This window comes from Lytechinus variegatus, chromosome 7, assembly GCF_018143015.1.
Source record: "Lytechinus variegatus isolate NC3 chromosome 7, Lvar_3.0, whole genome shotgun sequence".
Lineage (NCBI taxonomy): Eukaryota > Metazoa > Echinodermata > Echinoidea > Temnopleuroida > Toxopneustidae > Lytechinus > Lytechinus variegatus.
Genome location: NC_054746.1, coordinates 36,430,861 through 36,452,440, shown reverse-complemented (window position 1 = coordinate 36,452,440; position 21,580 = coordinate 36,430,861). Strand labels below are relative to the sequence as shown.

The 21,580-nt window shown below is 37.1% G+C and overlaps 1 protein-coding gene across 1 annotated transcript in view; it reads right to left on the bottom strand.

Moving 5' to 3' along the window:
• The window catches only part of LOC121418122 (F-box/LRR-repeat protein 12-like), a 28,520-nt gene extending 9,816 nt beyond the window's left edge, over positions 1–18,704 (bottom strand). Inside the window, exons 1-6 of the mRNA XM_041611824.1 lie at positions 18,185–18,704; positions 15,442–15,657; positions 14,561–14,650; positions 9,305–9,483; positions 8,302–8,473; positions 7,598–7,708 (exon numbers count right to left, since the gene is read on the bottom strand). Coding sequence (XP_041467758.1) covers positions 7,598–7,708; positions 8,302–8,473; positions 9,305–9,483; positions 14,561–14,650; positions 15,442–15,657; positions 18,185–18,268 — 852 coding nt within the window. The 5' untranslated portion in view covers positions 18,269–18,704. The remainder of the gene's footprint in view (positions 1–7,597; positions 7,709–8,301; positions 8,474–9,304; positions 9,484–14,560; positions 14,651–15,441; positions 15,658–18,184) is intronic.
• Between the last annotated feature and the right edge of the window lie 2,876 nt (positions 18,705–21,580).

Here is a 21,580-nt window from a genome sequence, read left to right as displayed (position 1 = left end):
CAGTCAACTGAACAGATAAAACATGTGCTTTTAATTATCTATTTTACACAAAGATGCAAGTATTTTGCAGTTTTCAAGCATGGAGGGTTAGAATTGTGATCCTAGGAGATCAACCAACACTGTACTCAAATCATTAGCAGCTGGTTCAAATCGAGTTATCATTCCATGTCATACCCAGATCCTCTGCAATGCACTAGAAAGACTTAAACAAGTGGAATGCCTCTGGCCGTCTCACCTGCATCACGCGATTCAACATAGCAGCAGTACTGACTTTGAAAACTACTATAACTCGCACAAGATGTTCAGTGATACTTGGTTACTCTTATTTCCACGTTTTATGAACTAGACCAATACACTTACAGAGATAGGATGGTAATTCAACAAATACCCCCAATGTGGCCAAAATTCATTGACCTCACATGACCTTTGACCTTGATCATGTGACCTCAAACTTGCACAGGATATTCAGTGATACTTGATTACTCTTATGTCCAAGTTTCAAAAGTCAGATCAATAAACTTGCAAAGTTATGATGGTAATTCAACAGATACCCCCATTATGGCCAAAGTTCATTGACCTTTGACCTTGGTCATGTGACCTAAAATGCACACAGGATGTTCAGTGATACTTGATTACTCTTATGTCCAAGTTTTATGAACTAGACCAACATACTTTCAAAGTTATGATGGTAATTCAACAAATACCCCCAATTCGGCCAAAGTCTATTGACCCTAAATGACCTTTGACCTTGATCATGTGACCTGAAACTTGCACAGGATGTTCAGTGATACTTGATTACTATTATGTCCAAGTTTCATGAATCAGATCCAAAAACTTTTAAAGTTTTGATTGTAATTCAATAGATACCCCCAAATCAGCCAAAGTTCATTGACCCCAAATGACCTTTGACCTTGGTCATGTGACATGAAACTCATGCAGGATGTTTGGTGATACTTGATTAACCTTATGTCCAAGTTTAATGACCTAGGTCCATATATTTCCTAAGTTATGATGACATTTTAAAAACTTAACCTCAGGTTAAGATTTTGATGTTGATTCCCCCAACATGGTCTAAGTTCATTGACGCTACATGACCTTTGACCTTGGTCATGTGACATGAAACTCATGCAGGATGTTTGGTGATACTTGATTAACCTTATGGCCAAGTTTCATGAACTAGTTCCATATACTTTCTAAGTTATGATGTCATTTCAAAAACTTAACCTCAGGTTAAGATTTGATGTTGACGCCGCCGCCGCCACCGCTGCCGGAAAAGCGGTGCCTAGTCTCACTCTGCTATGCAGGTGAGACAAAAACCACTGGTGTACACAGCTCTTAATCAGCAATATATCATGTTGTACTCAAGAACTCCGGGATTGTATCCATCATTACTAAGTTGAGTAGGCCCTACTTTTTAACTTTATTCAATTTGTTAGTTTAGGTATTTCATTAGGCCTAAAAAACTAAGCATCATGCTTAATGATAGCATATTTTATACTGATCTGAAAGGTCATTTTATCTGAGGATATTTACTGCAAACTTAAATGTGGCACATATACATGTATCACTATGAGCACAAAGCACAAGTTGAAATTCTTGCTATAGCTCTACTCACATTAAATATTGACATTGAAAATAATCAGGTCGAAATGTCATCACAGTGCACTGATATATTGTATCTTTTTTTTACATAACCATTTCCGCCAAATATCACAAGTTTATTTTTTGTTTTTCTTGCCATACTTTGCTATCGGGCTTCTACATGAAGTGAAGTGAGCTGGCTGTTAAAAAATAGTTTCTTGAACGATATGCTGCTAAAATACATTGAAATAATTTTGAATGTAATTTCCACATAAAATTTGGGTATAATCTGACTCCTTGCTGCCCAAATGTCATCATAACATATTCCATTCCATAAGCAATATTAACTGTATACTTTGGATACAAAATTCGCTTCTGTTTGATTTTACATTCAATAAGAATGAAAAAATAAGAATAAAATAAAATAAGAATATTAAAACAAACCTCTTTAACTCATTTTACCAGTTATTTTCTGTTACATGTAAATTTGTTTGCCCCCTTCACTTGTGCGCCTTGAGCATCTCTTACGAGATGGATATGGTGCCTAATAAATTGCATATATAATTTAAAGTTCATCTGTGTTGATAAAAGATAACAATTTTGTTGAACTTTGGTTCACAACAAAAAAAAAAACAGAAAATAACGAAGAGTTACCTCGAAATTTCAGCTGCTAACTGCAACCTTCATCAGCAATGTGACCCGATTTGACCTTAGTGACGTAGACGGATCGTAGACATTCGGAAGCTTGTATAAATGGGTGAAAACTGCTTTGATCGTCTTTTGAGAGATTCTAAATTATCAGTGTTAGTGAAAGGGCTTAATATCTCTGTAGCGCCTACAGAGGTTCCCGTTGTTGATATCATCACTAGTACGGAAACTGCATGCCATAAGTTGAACGAACGCAGTGCTACTGAGTTGAGATCTAAAGTGGTGGGATTACTGAACCGACCGAGAAACTCAAGCCTAATCTCAACAAAGAAACTGAGGCTTTGAACGATTTGAAGAAAGACAAGACCAGCAGACAAAGGTAGGACTGTGGTTATTCTGAACACTTGTGATTATAACAGCAAATGTGAATCTTTTATGAATGATACCAACACTTACAAGAAACTTGGTTCGAACATTAAACTTGGTTCGAAGGATCCTACAAGCAAGTATAAGAAGGAACTTGTAAGTGCTCTACAAGAAATAGAGAGACAGTGGTATTAACAGAGACGTATATCGCAGGTTATATCCAACTACAGATACTCCTAAGTTTTATGGTCTCCCTAAACCGAATATTCCAACTCGTCCGATTGTAAGTAGTATTGGATCAATTACTTATATCTGTGCCAAGCATCTTGCCTACATTCTGCCACCTCTAGTAGGTCAGACTTGTCACCATGTAACTGATTCTCAATCTTTTGCTGAATGTATTAACCCTAAAAAAAAGACTGGGGGGCTGATTCAGCCCCCCTCAACATTTTTTCGCGATAAATCTGCGGCTCGAAATTTTTTTACCGGGTCGCTCGCTGACTTTTTACTTTCAACTCTTGCGCAACTTTTGAGACCAAAATGGTGACCCCCCGGGTACGCGGTTCCGAAATTACGCAACATTTTGTAAGTGCATGCAGACCCCAAATTACCGTACTCAAAAACGTGAATTTGTGTACAAATCCAATGCAAATAGTGTTTTTAGCCAAAATTCATAAATGAATCATTATTTTTCCTTTTACTGCTTAAAATTAATTAATTTTATCTTTTTATAGTCAAAATAAAGTCCCTGACAATTTCCTTTGAAAAAACAATAAAAAACAAAAAGTTGAAAAACATAGAAATACATAAGAAATTTAGAAAACAATAGAATACATAAGAAAATAAATGTGATGTTGAAATTTTTTAAACATAAATTTGATCAGATGCCTATCTAGAGTAGGGCTATTCCACGGTTACTCACGTTACATTTGGAGACACCTTGACTCATACTTGGAGCTGTAACTCCATTATTATTGATAGGAACTAAACATCTCCTTATCACAACAAAGTACACAGTCTGACTATCCTTCGTATAAAAACAAAACTTGGGAAATTCTATTATGCTCCTGGCAAATCTTTGGAATGTGTCGGTTACTCACGTTACATGATTTGGACATGCATAAAATGAAAAGTCAACAAAAGTGAAAAGTCTCCTCATACAAGGCTTTTCTGAAAGTTGATCATATCCATTTCAAAGAAGTATATTAGGGAGACAAACTTTGTATATAATTAAAAAAATAAAGAACACATGGTTTTTACTTGGGGTGCAGATAATATGGTTACTCACGTTACATTTTGTCCATGTATGGTTAACAACACACATGTCATTAAAAATTCAATAATGTGTGTAAAATTCATTGCTAGGAACATCTAAAAGAGATTTTATACCAAAAATTGGAACAATTGGAGCTTTATTAGGGAGTAGGAGGGAAAAGTATGATTTCGCTTACTAATTATGCATAAATTAGCATAATCGCTTAATACCAATTTGCATGAAATAAATTACTGTATAGTATTGTAGATTATGTCCAAGACAACCTGCACGCAAATTTTCGGCGTGATCGTGCGGCCAATGGCCGAGATCTCAAGGGGGGCCTGGGAGCCCTCCCCCCCTCCCCCCGGGCCATATCAACTCCCAAAATACCCCGGCCTAGATAGGGTTACAGGTAAGGGCATTCAATGTGTTGTTCAAACACTCTTTAAAGTTTGGTTAATCAAAACCAAGTCTTACTAATGCACTCTCGCATTGTGAATACTTCTACTAATATTCATTTTTTTGTGTGATTGTATGACCACTGATATTTTGATGAACAAAGAGTCGCATCAAAGAGATGTACCCTCATTTTGCTTTTAATTAATCAAAAATAACTTCACAACTCACCATGAGACTTAAAACTTGACATCCCACAGAAAATGTTACCGAACTGAATAATTTTTACTGGTTACTCACATTACATGATGGTTACTCACGTTACAGTTTTTCTTCATCAATTTTATAAAAAAATTGTACTTTTTAATGATTTTGATAGTCATCACTGTGTCAAAGATTGTTTGAAGGAAGAGAATTTAAAATCCCACCAATTAACTGTGAAGAATTTTTCTCTCAGAAAACAAAGTCATTTTTTTCGGTTACTCACGTTACATCACCTGAGCAGGTTGCAATATTTATTTTTGAATGAGTACTACAAATTTACTTGAAAAGCGGTTGTGTATTTTAAGTAATTTGACTCTTCTAAACTTCAGAAATATATAAAGTGGTATGTTGTTGCAACAAGTGGAATGCCTCTGGCCGTCTCACCTGCATCACGCGGTTCAATATAGCAGCAGTGCTGACTTTGAATACTACTCTATCTCGCACAAGATGTTCAGTGATACATGGTTACTCTTATGTCCACTTTTTATGAACTAGACCAATAAACTTACAGAGATATGATGGTTATTCAACAAAAAACCCAACATGGCCAAAGTTCATTGACCTTACATGACCTTTGACCTTGATCATGTGACCTGAAACTCGCACAAGATGTTCAGTGATACTTGATTACTCTTATGTACAAGTTTCATGAATGAGATCCATAAACTTTCAAAGTTATGATGGTAATTCAACAGATACACCCAATTCGGCCAAAGTTCATTGACCTTTGACCTTGGTCATGTGACCTGAAATGCGCACAGGATGTTCAGTGATACTTAATTACTCTAATGTCCAAGTTTAATGAACTAGACCAATAAACTTTCAAAGTTATGATGGTAATTCAACAGATACCCCCGATTCGGCCAAAGTTCATTGACCCTAAATGACCTTTGACCTTAATCATGAGACCTGAAACTTGCACAAAATGTTCAGTGATGCTTGATTACTATTATGTCCAAGTTTCATGAATCAGATCCATAAACTTTCAAAGTTATGATGGGAATTCAACAGATATCCCCAATTCGGCCAAAGTTCATTGACCCTAAATGACCTTTGACCTTGGTCATGTGACGTGAAACTCATGCAGGATGTTCAGTGATACTTGATTAACCTTATGTCCAAGTTTCATGAACTAGGTCCATATATTTTCTAAGTTATGATGACATTTCAAAAACTTAACCTCAGGTTAAGATTTCGATGTTGATTCCTCCAACATGGTCTAAGTTCATTGACCCTAAATGACCTTTGACCTTGGTCATGTGACATGAAACTCTAATAGGATGTTCAGTAATACTTGATTAACCTTATGGCCAAGTTTTATTAACTAGGTCCATATACTTTCTAAGTTATGACGTCATTTCAAAAACTTAACCTCAGGTTAAGATTTGATGTTGACGCCGCCGCCGCCGTCGGAAAAGCGGCGCCTATAGTCTCACTTTGCTTCGCAGGTGAGACAACAACAAAATGGTTATAAGGCATATTTCATTTTTCACTATTTTTCTTGTATTTTGGTACACAATAGAAGACACAACTTTTGACCATTTTTTTTTCCAAAGTATACATATGAAAATAAACTTTTTATTTCTTGTTCCTGAAACTATCATGTATGAAGGACTTAAAGTATGAAAAAATTCAAGAAAATATTGAATTTGAATTTTTAAGCTCATTTCCATTAACCTGTGGAATTGCCCAGTATGTGAAACAAAAATTAGTATTTTAGAGGCATTATTTTATTAATTAGAGCAAACTTATGATTTTACGCATAAATTAGCATAATTAATGAGCAATGAGATTTTTCGCAGAATTTGATATTATAATATTGTAGATAATGCCATGGGTAATGCGCATGCCAATTTTTGTCGCGATCGCGCGATCAACGGCCGACATCATAAGGGGGGGGGGGCTCAATCAGCCCCCCAGTCTTCTTAGGCATCGAAATAGCCCAGTCTATTTAGGGTTAAGAATGAGGAAGACGAGGAACTGAGATCATATGACGTGACAGCTCTTTTCACTTCAGTTCCTATCGACAAGGCCTTGAAGATTATCAAATCCAAACTTCAGAGTGTGAACACTTGGAAAGATAGGACTCGCTTATCAGTGGACCACATTGGGACACTGTTGGATGTTTGCCTGCGATGTACTTATTTTGTTCACAATGGCATATATCAGCAGATGCATTTCTTGACACTTTGAAAGTTATTCTACCAGACGGCAACTTGGATATCAAAGTTTACCACAAACCTACGCACACCGACCAATACATGAACTTTTCCTTTAATCACCCACTTGAACACAAGCTTGGTGTGATCAAGACTCTTTTCCATCGAGCGGAAGCAGTCATCACGGATCCAGTCACCATTTCTGAGGAAAAAGCTCACGTTAAACAGGCTCTCTCCAAGTGCGGCTATCCTAGTTGGGTCTTCAACAAGATCGATAACTCAGCTAAAGGAAAGTCTCCATCTAAATAGGATCACCCCACCAAGCCACCCAAAGTACAGATCAATTTGGCATTAGGGTGTGCTACAAACCAACAAGGACTCTTAGACAGTACTTGGTTGCGCCGAAAGATAAGACAGAGAAGAAGGATATCACCGGTCCTATTTACTAGTATTTGATTCCTTGTCAGGGGTTTTATGTCAGGAATCATATAAAGGAGAAACAGAATGTTCCCTTAGGACAAGATTCCTTGAACATCGATGCCATAGCTCCTCTTCCCACTTCAACACATCCACATCGAATCCCTTGCAATCGTGTTGACATCAACAAAGTACAAGTGCTGGACAGGAAGCCGCGGTACTTCGAGATAGGTGTGAAAGAGATCATCTACATCCGGGCATTCAGACCTTCTCTCAACAGAGACGGGGGGCGATACAAGCTTCCGAATGTCTACGACCAGATCATCGACCATTACGTCACAAGGTCAAATTGCTGACAAAGGTTGCAGTTAGCAGCCGAAAATTTCGAGGTAACTCTTCGTTATTTCCTGTTTTCTGTATTGTGAACCAAAGTTTAACAAAATTGTTGCATATATTATTATTATTATTAATTGCGAATTTATATCTAGCTGTATTGAATTTGAATACTTACAGGACAAAATGAAAGACCTGTGCAAGTTCCCAGCTCCAAATGTTCCAGATATGGTAGAGTCTTTAGAAAATCTAAATCATCATCTTCTAACCCATGGCAGTTAGTCAGTACCTAAAAGATTTAACATACAAACACAATACAAAAATCTTCAGACAGATTAAATAATGACCCCAATGATGAACATGAAACTGGATGCATATCTGACTGCACTGTAAAACTTGATAGTATTGCCATTGTCATATCACAAACTTAACTTCACAAGTTGTCAACATCTGTCACCATGAGACCTTTCAGTTTTTACCTTGCAATTTTAAACACTAAAAAAAAAACACAATCAGTCACTCCCATCAATCTGCAAAAGCCAAGTTTGAAGTTGATCCCTCAATGAGCTATATAGTTAGGCCTAAAAATAATTATGTTACCCCAATTTGATCGACCCTAAAATGCAAAAATCAGGATCAGGCTATTATTTTTTTCAGACCCAAAACATACAAATTAGATATTTCTGTAAGATAATATGCCCAAATTTGTATTCAGTCATTGCATGGAGAGATGTTACGTTAGAAATGTCCCCAGGGGAGTTGTACTCTGGGGGAGATATCAGTCCCAGACACTCAATATCTGAAGCTCCTCATCATGGGTGAGTGTCTCTGGATAGAGATACATTAAATGAACTATCAATAGCAAAGGTTTAAATTAATTACCAATTTCTTAAGACTTGTGAGAGCACTTAATGCATCAAATCCTCCAGATAATGCAAAGAAGGGTACTTGAAAGCCGTAGAAGGAATTCATCCTCAATTCCTCTAGATTAGTCAGCACCTTCATCTTGCCAACATCATATACTGCCAAGCAATCTTCTCTTTCCCTAATATCTCTGTTTTAAGGGGGAGGATAAACCAAAGTGTGACCAGTTGACCAAAAACCAATGATAAATCACCAGGGAAGGTTCCCTGTAAAAAGCTAAAACAATGATTTGTTCTCCAAATTATATAACTTAGAAAGTCTGAAAGAATAACTCTTCTTCTTCATACTGTTAAAATTTGATACTGAAAAGTCAAACAAAAGATGACATGAAAGAGATTTTTTAATTCTTTTTTTTTTTGGGGGGGGGACTACTTTCACTAAGAATGCACAGTGTGCAGATCTCATGCTTGAGTGAATCTTGTGATTTAAACCTTGTTATCTCTGTATTTTTTTGAAAGCTTTTACTTAGATTCTTCAACATTAAATCAAGTACCTGTGTGGGTTATTGTTGATGAATTTTGCAGAATTAAATACATTCAAAAGCTTAGGATGTGCTTATCCAAGCTCATTGAAAATCTCATATTTCATTTTGGGCGACTTATTGTCGGTTTTGGGGTAAAAAAATGCAATGCATTCTAGGAAAAAGCTTTGTAATCATGATACCCCTAAACTTTGCATGACTAATACAGGAATACAAATTGTATACATAGCAGCACTTATATGTACATGTGCTAGATAAGTTTCTTCATAATTTGTAGCATGAAAAGAAATAATTCACTAGGATTTTAACCTATGTTCCTACCATACTTTATTACATTTGTAATGTGACAGGCTGTTTTTATCAATAATGTTATATACTTTCCACAATGAATAAACCACAACAATCAATGATCTTCCTTTGAATTATACCAATTAAAAACAATTTTCTTATAAAAATTATATTTACGGTGAATTATTTTACCTTGGTGGTAGAAGGCATATGACATGGAGAATCTTGAGTTGAGGCATCTTCTCTACAACTCTATCAAGGTCTCCTTTTTCAATGTTGTCTATGTAGAGTGCTGTGACATTGGTCAGCTTTACAATGGCATTGATTGTATTAACATATGAAATATCAGAACCAAGACAGTCATGAAGATCCTGAGATAAAAAGATGTGATTATCACCCACTGTATTAATAATAATTAATAATAATGATGTAATATTTTACCCCGGGTAGCCACTTCAGTTCTAAAAACTGTTCTCCCAGCCGGCCCTGCCGAACAAGATTATGTAATTATTACCCTGGCTTTGGCACGGCTAGCTTGATCGGGCACTAGATCATTTGAAGAATTTTTTCCTACCGGGTACCCATTCACCTCACCTGGGTTGAGTGCAGCACAATGTGGGTAAATTTATCGCTGATGAAAAACATGCCATGGCTGGGAATCAAACCCACATCCTTCAGATTGAAAGACGAGTCTTTAACCACAAGACCACAATTTAGGTTGTGTGTGTCAAATTTATTCAAATTTTCTATTTCAAATGCCAATGATTGATAACAGCAAATCAATTCAGATTTTTGGTTGTAAGCAGTAGACTTCAATTAATTGCAAGTTCGGAAATGATTGGAAGGCTTATGGTTGATTATTATAGACCTTAAATGGACATCCAAATTTGTATTTCTTATAATACCTTCCTTCTAATACTGCGCCCTGGGATGGTATTCTGAAACAAGGTAAAAGCAATTTTGTGTCTCATCCACTTATGAAAATAATCAGAAATATCGTGATTTGCGAGGGCACTCAAGAGAATTATATAAAAACTTCGTTGTGAAATGACTGGGTTGGAATAACACTTGTCATAAGAGCCTTGAACGTGAACTTTAATATTGACCTGAAAATGACCTTTGACCTTACCATGTGACCTCCGACTGCAGCATAACATGCAGGTCGCCTAAGTACATCTATGATCCAAGTTTGGTTGAAAAGCAACCTACGGTTGCGGAGTTAGGTGTCATAAGAGAGTCTTGCATGTAAACTTTAACATTGACCTGAAAATGACCTTTGACCTTACCATGTGACCTCCGACTGCGGCATAACATGCAGGTACCCCAAGTCCATCTACCATCCAAGTTTGGTTGAAAAGTGACTTACGGTTGTGGAGTTATGTGTCATTACAGGTTTGTGACGGATGGACGACGACGGACAGATGACAGACGGACGACATTTGGATCCCCAAGTCTCGCATTCACCTCTGGTGGGCGAGACAAAAAGTGTAAAATATGGTGTTAAATTTCATATTATCTTTCTGATTTAACACGCCCTTATTGTTATTGTTTTCTCACTTTGTGTAATTTTTAGATCCTCCTACTGTTCATGGACATAATGAAATGAAATGCATTGATAAAAAAAATACTGTGCAGAATTTTCTGTGAGTAAAAAAAGGAGTGTAAAAAATGCCTCAATCAGGGGGGGGGGGGAGGGGGCAAGGGGTGATCTCCCCATTACAGTATGGGGGGGGGGGGGCAAACATCGATTACCTCTCAATAATCTTGACAACTTGAAAAATTTGTAATATGCAATCATCCAATGCAAACACATGTTTTGAAAGGCAGTCGTTTCATAGAAATATTACGAAGCATTTTATATTTTCATAAAGATGTTCAAAAAGCTGCAAAAACTTTAACAGGTGGAGTGCCTCTGGCAGTCTCGCTTGTATGACGTGATTCAATATGGCAGCAGAGCCGATTTTGAAAATGACTACAGAATAATTATTTAAAAAACACCATTCATAAAATGATAAAATACTAAGTTCATTAACCCTAAATAAATTTTGACTTTGAATGTGTGACAGAAGACTTGTGCAAGACAATCAGTGATACTTGATTACGCTTATATCCACATTATAAACTAAATCCATCAGCTTTCAAAGTTATGATGGCAATTCAATAAATACCCCCCAACATGGCCAAAGTTCATTGATCTTGGTCATGTGACCTGAAACAAACACAGGATGTTCACTGATGCCTGATTACTCTTATGTTCAAGTTCAAGTTTAATGAACTAGATCCATATACTTTAAGAGTTATGATAACAAGTGGAGCACCTCTGGCAGTCTCACCTGCATTAAGCAATTCAATATAGCAGCAGTGCTGATTTTGAAAACTATAAAATAATTCTTCACAAAAAACACCATTCATATAATGATACAATACTATGTTTGTTGACCCTAAATGACATTTGACCTTGATCATGTGACCTAAGACTCGTCAGTGATACTTGATTACCCAATGTCCACAATTCACAAACTATATCCATAAACTTGAAAGTTATAATAGCAATTTAATAATCACCTCCAACATGGCCTCGCACAGGATGTTCAGTGATAATAATTACTCCTACGTCCACGTTTTATGAATCAGATCTACATGTATAAACTTTCAAAGTTTTTATGGTAATTCTGCAATTGGGTCATTCCATCTGGATTCCCCAGTGGTTGCACCCGACCCTCTCAGTTTTTGTTGTAAATTGGTACACATAAAATTCACTACAGTGAAATTTCAGATCAGATAATTGGTATCTTTGGAAGAGTTTTAAAAAGTGAAGAAATAAAATATAATCATTGGTTTTAGCATATTTTGTCAATATCAGACTAATAATTAACATACACGAAAATGAAGTTAAAAAATTATTTGTCCGGGGGTCAAACTCAAGGTCAAAGTTAAGGTCAAAGGTCATGACCTCATAAATTGCTCCAATACATTATTTGATACATGTTTTGGATTCCTCTCTGAATTTTGTTTTGAATGGTATCAGTTTCGTGAAAATTGGTCAACACGTTATGACGCAATGGCCATTGAAAGTTGGTCATGCCCATTTTTGTCAAAACAAGGAGAAAAGGGCGGGCCATAGCGCGAGAACCGATAGACCGATTGGACTAATCATTTTTTTTTTGTGCTTGGGCCATGGGGAATTTTATGTGTAACAGATTACAACAAATTCTGAGAGGGTCGGGTGCAAAATTGCACATTCATTGGGTGAATTGGAATGGAATGACCCAAATACTCCCAACTTGGGCAAAGTTTATTGATCTTAAATGACCTTTCACCTTGGTCATACATGTGACCTGAAACTCACAAAAACTCACAAAAGATGTTCAGTGATACCTGATTACTCTTCTGTTAAGTTAGGGGAATCCAACCCAAATAAAGACTTGTTTTTATAAGAAAAAGAAAAATCAGACAAGTTAATAGGTGAAAGTTTGAACAATATTGGACAAACAACAGGAAAGTTATGAATTTTTAAAAGTTGTAAATATTGGTAATCACTATACCCATGGAGACTTCAAATTGGCCGCATATGGGATGTCATAGTGATGTAAGGCAAGGACTACTCTTCCATGAACTCCAATACATATTATTGCTAAAATGTCATTTTTCCCATAAGTTTTATTTCAAATTATATTTTTCTTACGTGAGGACATAAAACAATATACTCCCAGGATTAGATTTAGATTACTGCCCAAGGGGAATAGGTACTTGGGGGAAAACCACAAATCCCTGATAATAAAGTACATGGCCTATGGGAAAGTTGTCCTTGCCCCTTGTCATAATTTACTTACACAGTTGCCAATTTGAAATCTACATACTATATTAGTGATCTCAATTTTAAAGCAGCTATAACTTTCTTATCGCTTGTCTGATTTCTTTCAAACTTTTGCCATTCTGTTTAATTCATTTTTCTTCTTCCCAACACAACATTTTATGGCCAAGGCTGGATTCCCCTTTAAGTTTCATGAACCAGATCCATAAACTTTCGAAGCAATGATGGAAATCAACAAATAACCCCAACATGGCCAAAGTTCATTGACCCTAAATGACCTTCAACCTTGGTCATGTGATCTGAAACTCAGGAAGGATGTTCAGTCATACTTGATTACCCTTAAGTCCAAGTTTTATGAACTAGGTCCATATACTTTTCAAGTTATGATGACATTTCAAAAACATAACCTTTCATCTTTGCTTAAAGGTCAAGTCCACCCCAGAAAATTGTTGATTTGAATCGATAGAGAAAAATAAAAAAAACATAATGCTGCAAATTTCATCGAAATCTGATGTAAAATAGGAAAGTTATGACATTTCTAAGTTTCTCTTATTTTTCACAAAACAGTTAAATGCACAACTCAGTGATATGCAAATGAGAGAGTCGATGATGTCCATCACTCACTGTATCTTTTGTTTTTTATTGTTTGAATAATACAATACTTCAATTTTTACAGATTTGACAAGAAGGACCAACTTAATTTAACCATAAACAGTTAAAACAATGGCAATTCCACATGTTCAGGGAGAAATGAAACTTTACTTCACTTGACAAGGAAGAAAAAATTAGAATATTTCATATAACAAAATACAAAAGAAATATTGAGTGGGTGACGTCATCAGTCTGCCAATTTACATACTGACCAGATTGTTCAAATAACTGTTTTGTGAAATTAAGCGAAACTTTAAAATGTCATAACTTTCTTATTTTACATCCGATTTTGATGAATTTTTCAGTATTTTGCTTGTTGGATTTTTTTTCAAATCAACTTTTTGTTGTGGTGGCCTTGTCCTTTAAGAATTTGATATTGATTCTCCCAACATGGTCTAAGTTCATTTACCCTAAATGCCCTTTGACCTCTAGCAGGATGTTAAGTAATTTTTGATAACCATTGTGTCCAATTTTCATGAACTAGGCCCATATACTTTCTAAATTATTTAACATTTCAAAAACTTAATCTTGGTTAAGATTTCAATACTGATGACGCAGCCATCTGAAAAGTGGCGCCTACAAAAATGGTCTCACTCTCCTATGCAGGCGAGACAAAACTGACTGTATTATCAAGTGCCAAATTGGAAGCCTGAAAGTTTCTTGACCTTTTGAGACAAGTCCAAATAATTTCTTGCCAAAACCTTCATTTTGCAATAAGAATGTATTTGTAGTGATAATGCTGAAATACGACTGCATTTGAACTTTCCCTATCAAGAATGCAATGCGTCAATTCTAAAACCTATCGTTTATTTGCAATTAATTGCATGTTATATTATTGATTTGGAATCCCCAAATAGATTTGTTATGGATTGCAAGTTTCTTGCAACTTTCCATCAGTCAGGCCTGATCAGAGTGCACTTTTTATTCAAGTAATGGTCAATGCTTTCAAGCCTGATATTTTGGGTCTGAACATGAATACTCACCAAGCAGGTTGTACCAAATTTTTCAAGTCTCTTCCAGAACTTTGGTCGTAATCTTTCAACTTTATTTCCTTTGAATGATACACATCTCCACTGTAAATGATGATAAAAATGATGACCTGAATGAGCCAGGTTTACAATAGTTACAGGATATACTTCAAAATATCAATTTAGTTGAAAAATCAAATCTAAAGCCAAAACCACATCATTATTTGTAAAGAAATGTTAAAGGACAATTCCATAAAATGATCAACCTTTTTGTACGTCTGCACCCCATTTTTCTTAAGTCTTACTTCACTTCCTAAACTGACCAAGTCAGGGTTCTTTGAGAACATTTCAGACCAGTTGTCAAAAGAACAAGAAATTAGAGACAGAAAATTTCCTATATATATAGGGGGTCGGACATACATATTTTATGGAATTGCCCTGAAGTACAATACAGCAATACACAATACAGGCTTGGGGTTTCATGCATCTTCATAATTTCCCAGCCTCATACAGAGTTTGGAAACACTAAAATCTGTGAGCCTTTCAAATGGTCATCATTGCTTAAATCACACTGGAATGATGTTACTGGACTGTTGCATGAACTCTTTACTAGACTGAGAGAAAACTCTTTTTTCTTCTGATGTTAGAGTCATTTGCAGAAAATCCCCAAACCGAGTTCTCATGTTTAAACCAAGGGGTAGATCCGGGATTTTCTAAAAGGGGTTGGGATACATTTACATTATAAAAAAATTGATTATGGCTCTCAAAAGGTTAGTGCAAAGCTGCACCAAATAAGAGTCAAATAAAACTTGGCAAAAAATATGTGCTCGAGTGGTAAGTTTCATTCTCCTCATTTCTAGTGTTCTATAAGAAAGTTATTTCCAGTCAATACTTACCAGTGATGAGTTTTTGCAGAGCTTTCTCCATTTCTTGCACACACCACTAGCTGCAACCAGCCCTTTGAGAGGTAAGTATTTCAAGATCTGAACAATTATTTCAGCTGGAAGATCTTTGAATCCTGTCTTCTTTTTTCCATTGGAGCGAGTGGGATTTTTCATAGTTTCTTGAGCTGACTGAAGTTTTCTTCTCCTTTTTGCAGCAACAGGCGATTCCTATAACAGAACATGACATTGGTGCTTTCAGTACACTTACTCAGAGTGCCGTGAGCAAATATCATGTAGATTGTTAACTCAAATACACATGTATTCAATCTTTTTTCATTTGTTTCAGACTATTACAAAAACAATATACAAATATATATATATTTGAAATTTTGTAATTTTTTATTTTTTGCAGTTCATGTGACAATTTAATTTGTAGTATGGCCCATTAATCATTGAGTTTTACTTACCTCTCTCTCTCTCTCTAACCCCCCCCCCCCATAATAATCAACAGTCATGACTAATTTTATACTTGCTAACAATAAGCATAAATAGACAAAAATATATCCATGGGGAAAAACATACCCTTAACACATTTGGCTAGTCTCAAATCTAAAAAAAAACAAAAAAACCCTGGCCTTAATACGTTTGAGCCCGCGATTGACCACTGACCAGTCTTTCAAATCAGTGTTTTTGATACCCTTAACATGTGCACGCGCGGCCCTCGTCCAAAACTGAAAAAAAACACACCCCTTTAAACGTTTTTTTTAACGCATGTGTACAGCAATATTTGACTGCCCCCCCCCCCCCCCCCCCGTACCATTAGGATGTAATTCCTCTAAAACCTGTGAGCACCAGAACAGTACAGCAATATTTGACTGCCCCCCCATACCATTAGGAAGTAATTCCTCTAAAAGCAGTGAGCACCAGAATAGATAGACTACATGTAGCTTAGTCGGGGTAATATAAGCACCTTGAGCACCTAACAAGGTGGATAAGTGCACTTTATAAATCCGATGTTATCATCCACAGGCCCCAAGTAAAAATGACATTAAAATAAGTGCATGTTACCCATGATCATACACTTAAAACCAATATGCAAACTTGTAGAGTTGCAGATGAGAGCATCCTTACACTACTGCCGATCAGTTTTCAAACACCTCTTACCATCTCATTTCAAAGGCAAGAGTCAGAACCCTGAACATGAAAATGCCACACTTTCCTCTTAAAAAAAAAATATTCCTTCCTTTTCTAGCTTCATCATCTCTTCCCTCCCTTACAATTTTGTAGACAATGTTTTATAACTGTAGATTGATTTCTATAAAACAAACCCAGTGTTTCCATTTCTCCCAAAATTCTGGGATATTTTGATTTTTCCAGGAAAGGTTCAGGAAATGAAAAAGAGGAAATTCTGGGAAATCCGAAAACTACAATTGAACAAAAATTTAATGGACCAACTTTCAATATCAATGCTGAAAGGATTCTTTGTCTCATATGTATTGTATCATCTGGCCCAAAAATTTCTGCTTGCACCAGTATTTCATAATTTTGTTCCTATGAACAAAAAAATGACAATGTGCTGACCCATGGCAATTAAGATATGCCCTTGTTGTGAAATACACCATTTTCATTCATACAGTACATTGTAAAACTTCAAAGTTTCTCATCCCACTTACCGGTAAAGGTATAGGCATTTGTTCACCAGCAGGTAATAGGTTTGACGATAGACATTTTTCCTCATTTGTAATTTACCTTTACTTGCACTTCTCTTAGTTCTCTTTATTTTGATGTTTTGCTCTCTTCGTAGCGCCTTAAGCATTTAATCAAAATGGACAAGATGTTATATAAATCATATTATCATTAGATTCTAGATCTATACAAACTTGGGCCTAAAGTTAGGCCCTAGGGTTTTTCCCCGGGGGGGGGGGGAACTCAGTATATAATGCATAGTGGGTATGTGCTGTGGAGGGGACTAGCATTTTCACACTCAAATTTCCGTTCCAAGGCATAGCATTTTTGTCTTATTGAGAAGAGGAACAAAGAAAGCCGCTCCAAGGCATAGCATTTTCTTTTTATCGAGAAGAAAGAAGTCCGCTCCAAAGCATCGCATATTTTTCGTTACGCCGTTCCGATCGCAATGATCTGCTACAATGAGCTGCAATTTTGGTGAAAGTGGCCGCAGAGTGCTGTCTACCATCGCCTCAGCTCTCCGCAAGCGCATCCAGCGGAGGCCGCGCTAGCTGCATCATCATCCATGACCGTTCCATAGGAATGCATTTACACACTCACACGCTGGCGATCCGTTCCAAGGACCCCCGTTTCCAAAATCGTCTGTAGTTCCGAGGACCCGGACTTTATACAATAAGCCCGCTCCAACTCCTCCAAGGCCCCCGTTTTTTGTCTCGCCCGAGGCACACCCTCACCATTATTTTGGACGAGTGCCCCCCCCCCCCCCCTCCCCCCCGGGTTTTCCTCCTCCTTGTACAGACCCTTTTAGTTTACCCTATAAACTGTTTACACATCAAGGTGTACTTGGACTCTGACTGAGTTCAAGATACAAATTCTATAAGTAACATTTCAGTATTTTCACTGATCTCCCTAACTTTTGATCCTGTTATTGTTGGACCATCTGTTTTAGTAAGACTTAAAGCAACCTTACATTGAAAAATCATGGGGAAATTGAGGCTAATTCAAATTTTACCGGTACTCAGGAGTCAGATATACATTTTCAGCATTCACATTAAAGTGTCAATCTTACGTAAACAAAGTCTGGCGACATCTTGGGACGCCTCATTCTCTTGCTTCTACTTCTAGCAGTAGCACTGGGCACATTACTCGCCATCTTCGAATAGTTTGAAATGATGAAAGGCAGCCCTCAGCAGTCTCGGTACTGGTAGCTCAGCTAGTGGCCGGAGCGAGATGCCGTTACTTCTTAGCTTCGGCCAATATCTGTCCTCAGGCTCTGCTAGCTGGCTGGTCGGGCCCCAGACGCCAGAGCTCTCGCCGCCCGGTTCTTTTGCTCCTTTTGCTGGAGATGGGCGGGCCTGCGCCGCCTGAGGAAGCTGAATCAAGAGAGATTCCAACCCTGAATTGAATTCAAGTCCGGGCCGAAACATCTAGCCTCAAAAAAGATCCCGTGTTCTCATTGATTGCTTTGAACCTATCATGAGGAAATTGCACCCCGTTGTGCTTTGAAATAAGAACATCCACGCTCACGAGTTAAGATTTTGGATTACCCGCGCTATGTGGCCACTGGCATAAATCCGTGTTGATGGTATATACCGTACCGGGTATACCGTGCGCGTGGGGGATGACTGAAATATTTTATTGTCATTGATATGTCCACAGTGCAGTGGCGTACCGCGGGCCACGGCATGGGGCGGGGGATCAGCAATTTTTTTTAATCACTCAAGGCCCTATATAGTTTATATAGGGCCTTGTAATCACTGAGTGAGCGCGCTCTGTTGCCAGTTACACTGACCTAACAGAGACATGCACTGATCAAATAATGCGAGCATTACGGACATTAAAAAATCAAATTTGTGTAATCATGAATAAGTACCTGTGTCTCTAAACAATGCGAGCGCGACGCGCGAGCTGTTACGGTTTTCGTATATTTTGACCCCAAAGGAATATATTTTAGGAATCCCTTGAGAGTATGCTTATCTCACCATAGTCATCTAATGCGAGTGCCAAGCGCTTGCTGATTTTATTAGAATTAGACATCTGAACACATGAAACACTCTTTGTAGTGATTGCATGCAATCATGATTATCATGCGCATCTCACTATAACCAAATATAGCGAAGCGCGACCTGAAAATTTAGATAATTCAGACCTTAAGTGGGGCATTCTAAGGTTTCTTTGTAGGAATTAACTAGGACCAAACGTATTTCATTAACCTAATGATGCGAGCGCAAAGCGCGAGCGAAAAAAATTGATATTCAGATCAGAAGAAGGGACATTTTAAGGACTGATTTTAGGAATTCATGATCGAAGAGCAGACATATCTCGCCAATCCACTAATGTGAACGTAATCACTGACAGAATATGTTTCATATATGATACGAAGACCTTAACATGGGGCAATCATAGTCATGAAAAAGAAGTATATATCACTACATAAAACAATGATAACTCAAGTGCTATGAAATATATTTCGTTTATATTGACTTGAAAATGGGAGTACAACGGGATTATATATCTCGTTAACAGACAATGCGAGCACCAGGAACACTGAAGACGTAGGCCCTGGGCAAATTTCATGAAGTTATGATAAAATGTTTCTTATGTAATGTAACAACATAATATAATATAACATTATAATGAATAATATTTTCTTCTTTCCCACTACGTTTTCTCTTCCTTTTTTCCTCTTTTCTCCTTTTCCCCTTTTCCCCGTTTTTTGGTCATCCGATAGGGGGGGGGGGGGCGTAGTTACGCCACTGTATGTCCATAAGGCAAATACCCCTCCAATATTATTGTCTTTTTCACTCCATGATGGTTTAATCCGGTTTAATGGTCATCATGAAGGGATGATTATCTTTCTAATAAAAATAATGATGCGAGTGTGAAGCGGGAGCGGGGGTGAGGGGTTATTCTGAGTCCCATAAATTTCGGAATTCCTCATAAGTTCATCATTAATGGAGCGCTAATAGACATATAATTTTAATCTGAAAACTCAATTCGCGCTCAATTTACTCCTTAAAGGCCACTCCCCACTGAGCCGAATTGGCCAATCAAATGCGCTCTTACAACGTGAAACTTTCTTCTATTTATATAGCGCGCAGCGCGTCTCTTCACTTTATTGGCTTCATCATGTGATTTGGCAATCTCATTATTGTCAAAATAATGTGCAAAATAAAGTACTGTATGATACAAATAATACAAGAAAATATATAAAAAGATAATATATTTCCTCTATGTACACGTTTTCTGTTTTTCTTTTCCTTTATTCTTATTTCTTTATTACAAAAATAAAACCCATTCCTTATTTCAGTGTACTACCTTTTCCCCTCACTTTCCTCCTGAATTTTCTTCCGTCCTTCTTTTAGTCACAGAAGTAAACCGATTTGATAACATTTATGAAAGCCACAATTAGCAAGAGATGATATAACCTTTTCCGCATACATTCGTAATTCCGAAGCTTCATTATTCCGAAGGTTCGGATATTCAGAAGGTTTGTTATTCCGAAGGTTCGTATTTCCGAAGGTTCGTAATTCCGAAGGATCGTAAGTCCGAAACCAAACGAGATGAGGTTCTTAATTCCGTAGGTTCTTTAGTCCGAAATTGTAATGATGAACGAACCTTATTTCGCTTTCGGAACAACGAACCTTCGGAACAACGAACCTTTTTTCGTTTTCGGATTAACAAATCATTCAGAACAACAAACCTTATTTCGTTTTCGAATTAACGAACCTTCGGAACATCGAACCTTATTTCGTTTTCGGATTATCCCCGGGATTATCTAACCTTCGGAATAACGAACCTTCGGAATAACGCCAGATATGTTCGGATTAACGAACCCTTTTACGTTTTCGGATTAACGAACATCGAGGTATAGGCAACTTACGTGTTCGGAATTACGAACCTTCGGAATAAAGAACCTTCGGAATTAAGAACCTTCGGAATTACGAGGTGTAACCGGACTTTTTATCACCATTATCTTTCCCCACTGAAAGTCCACTAATAAGCGCTATGAGACTTCAGGGGCCGATTGCACGAAATGGTCTTTCCAAGGACCGTTTTTCGTGTCGCCCATCTTTTATGATACGCTATAAGCGGGGTGTTTCTGAATTTTATGATAAAGAATAAGATTCGTTAGCTTGCTTTTAAATCAAATTTTATACAATTTCATGATAAATCACATCATTTTATAAACAAATATTTGTTTATTTTGACAAGTGGACGAATGAAATATGTTTGCAGATGATTTATTTAAAATGCGTTTCACATGGCGCATCATAAAAGATGGGCGACACGAAAGACGGTCCTTGGAAAGACCCTTTCGTGCAATCGGCCCCTGAATACCAAAACTTTCCTTGCAGGCCTAACTACCTCTTCGCGAGTACTATATCCTACGAATAAAATAATACGAGCGCAATAACGTCCTTTTCGGGCAATTGGTGCACTTTTTGCATTCTTGTACAGAATA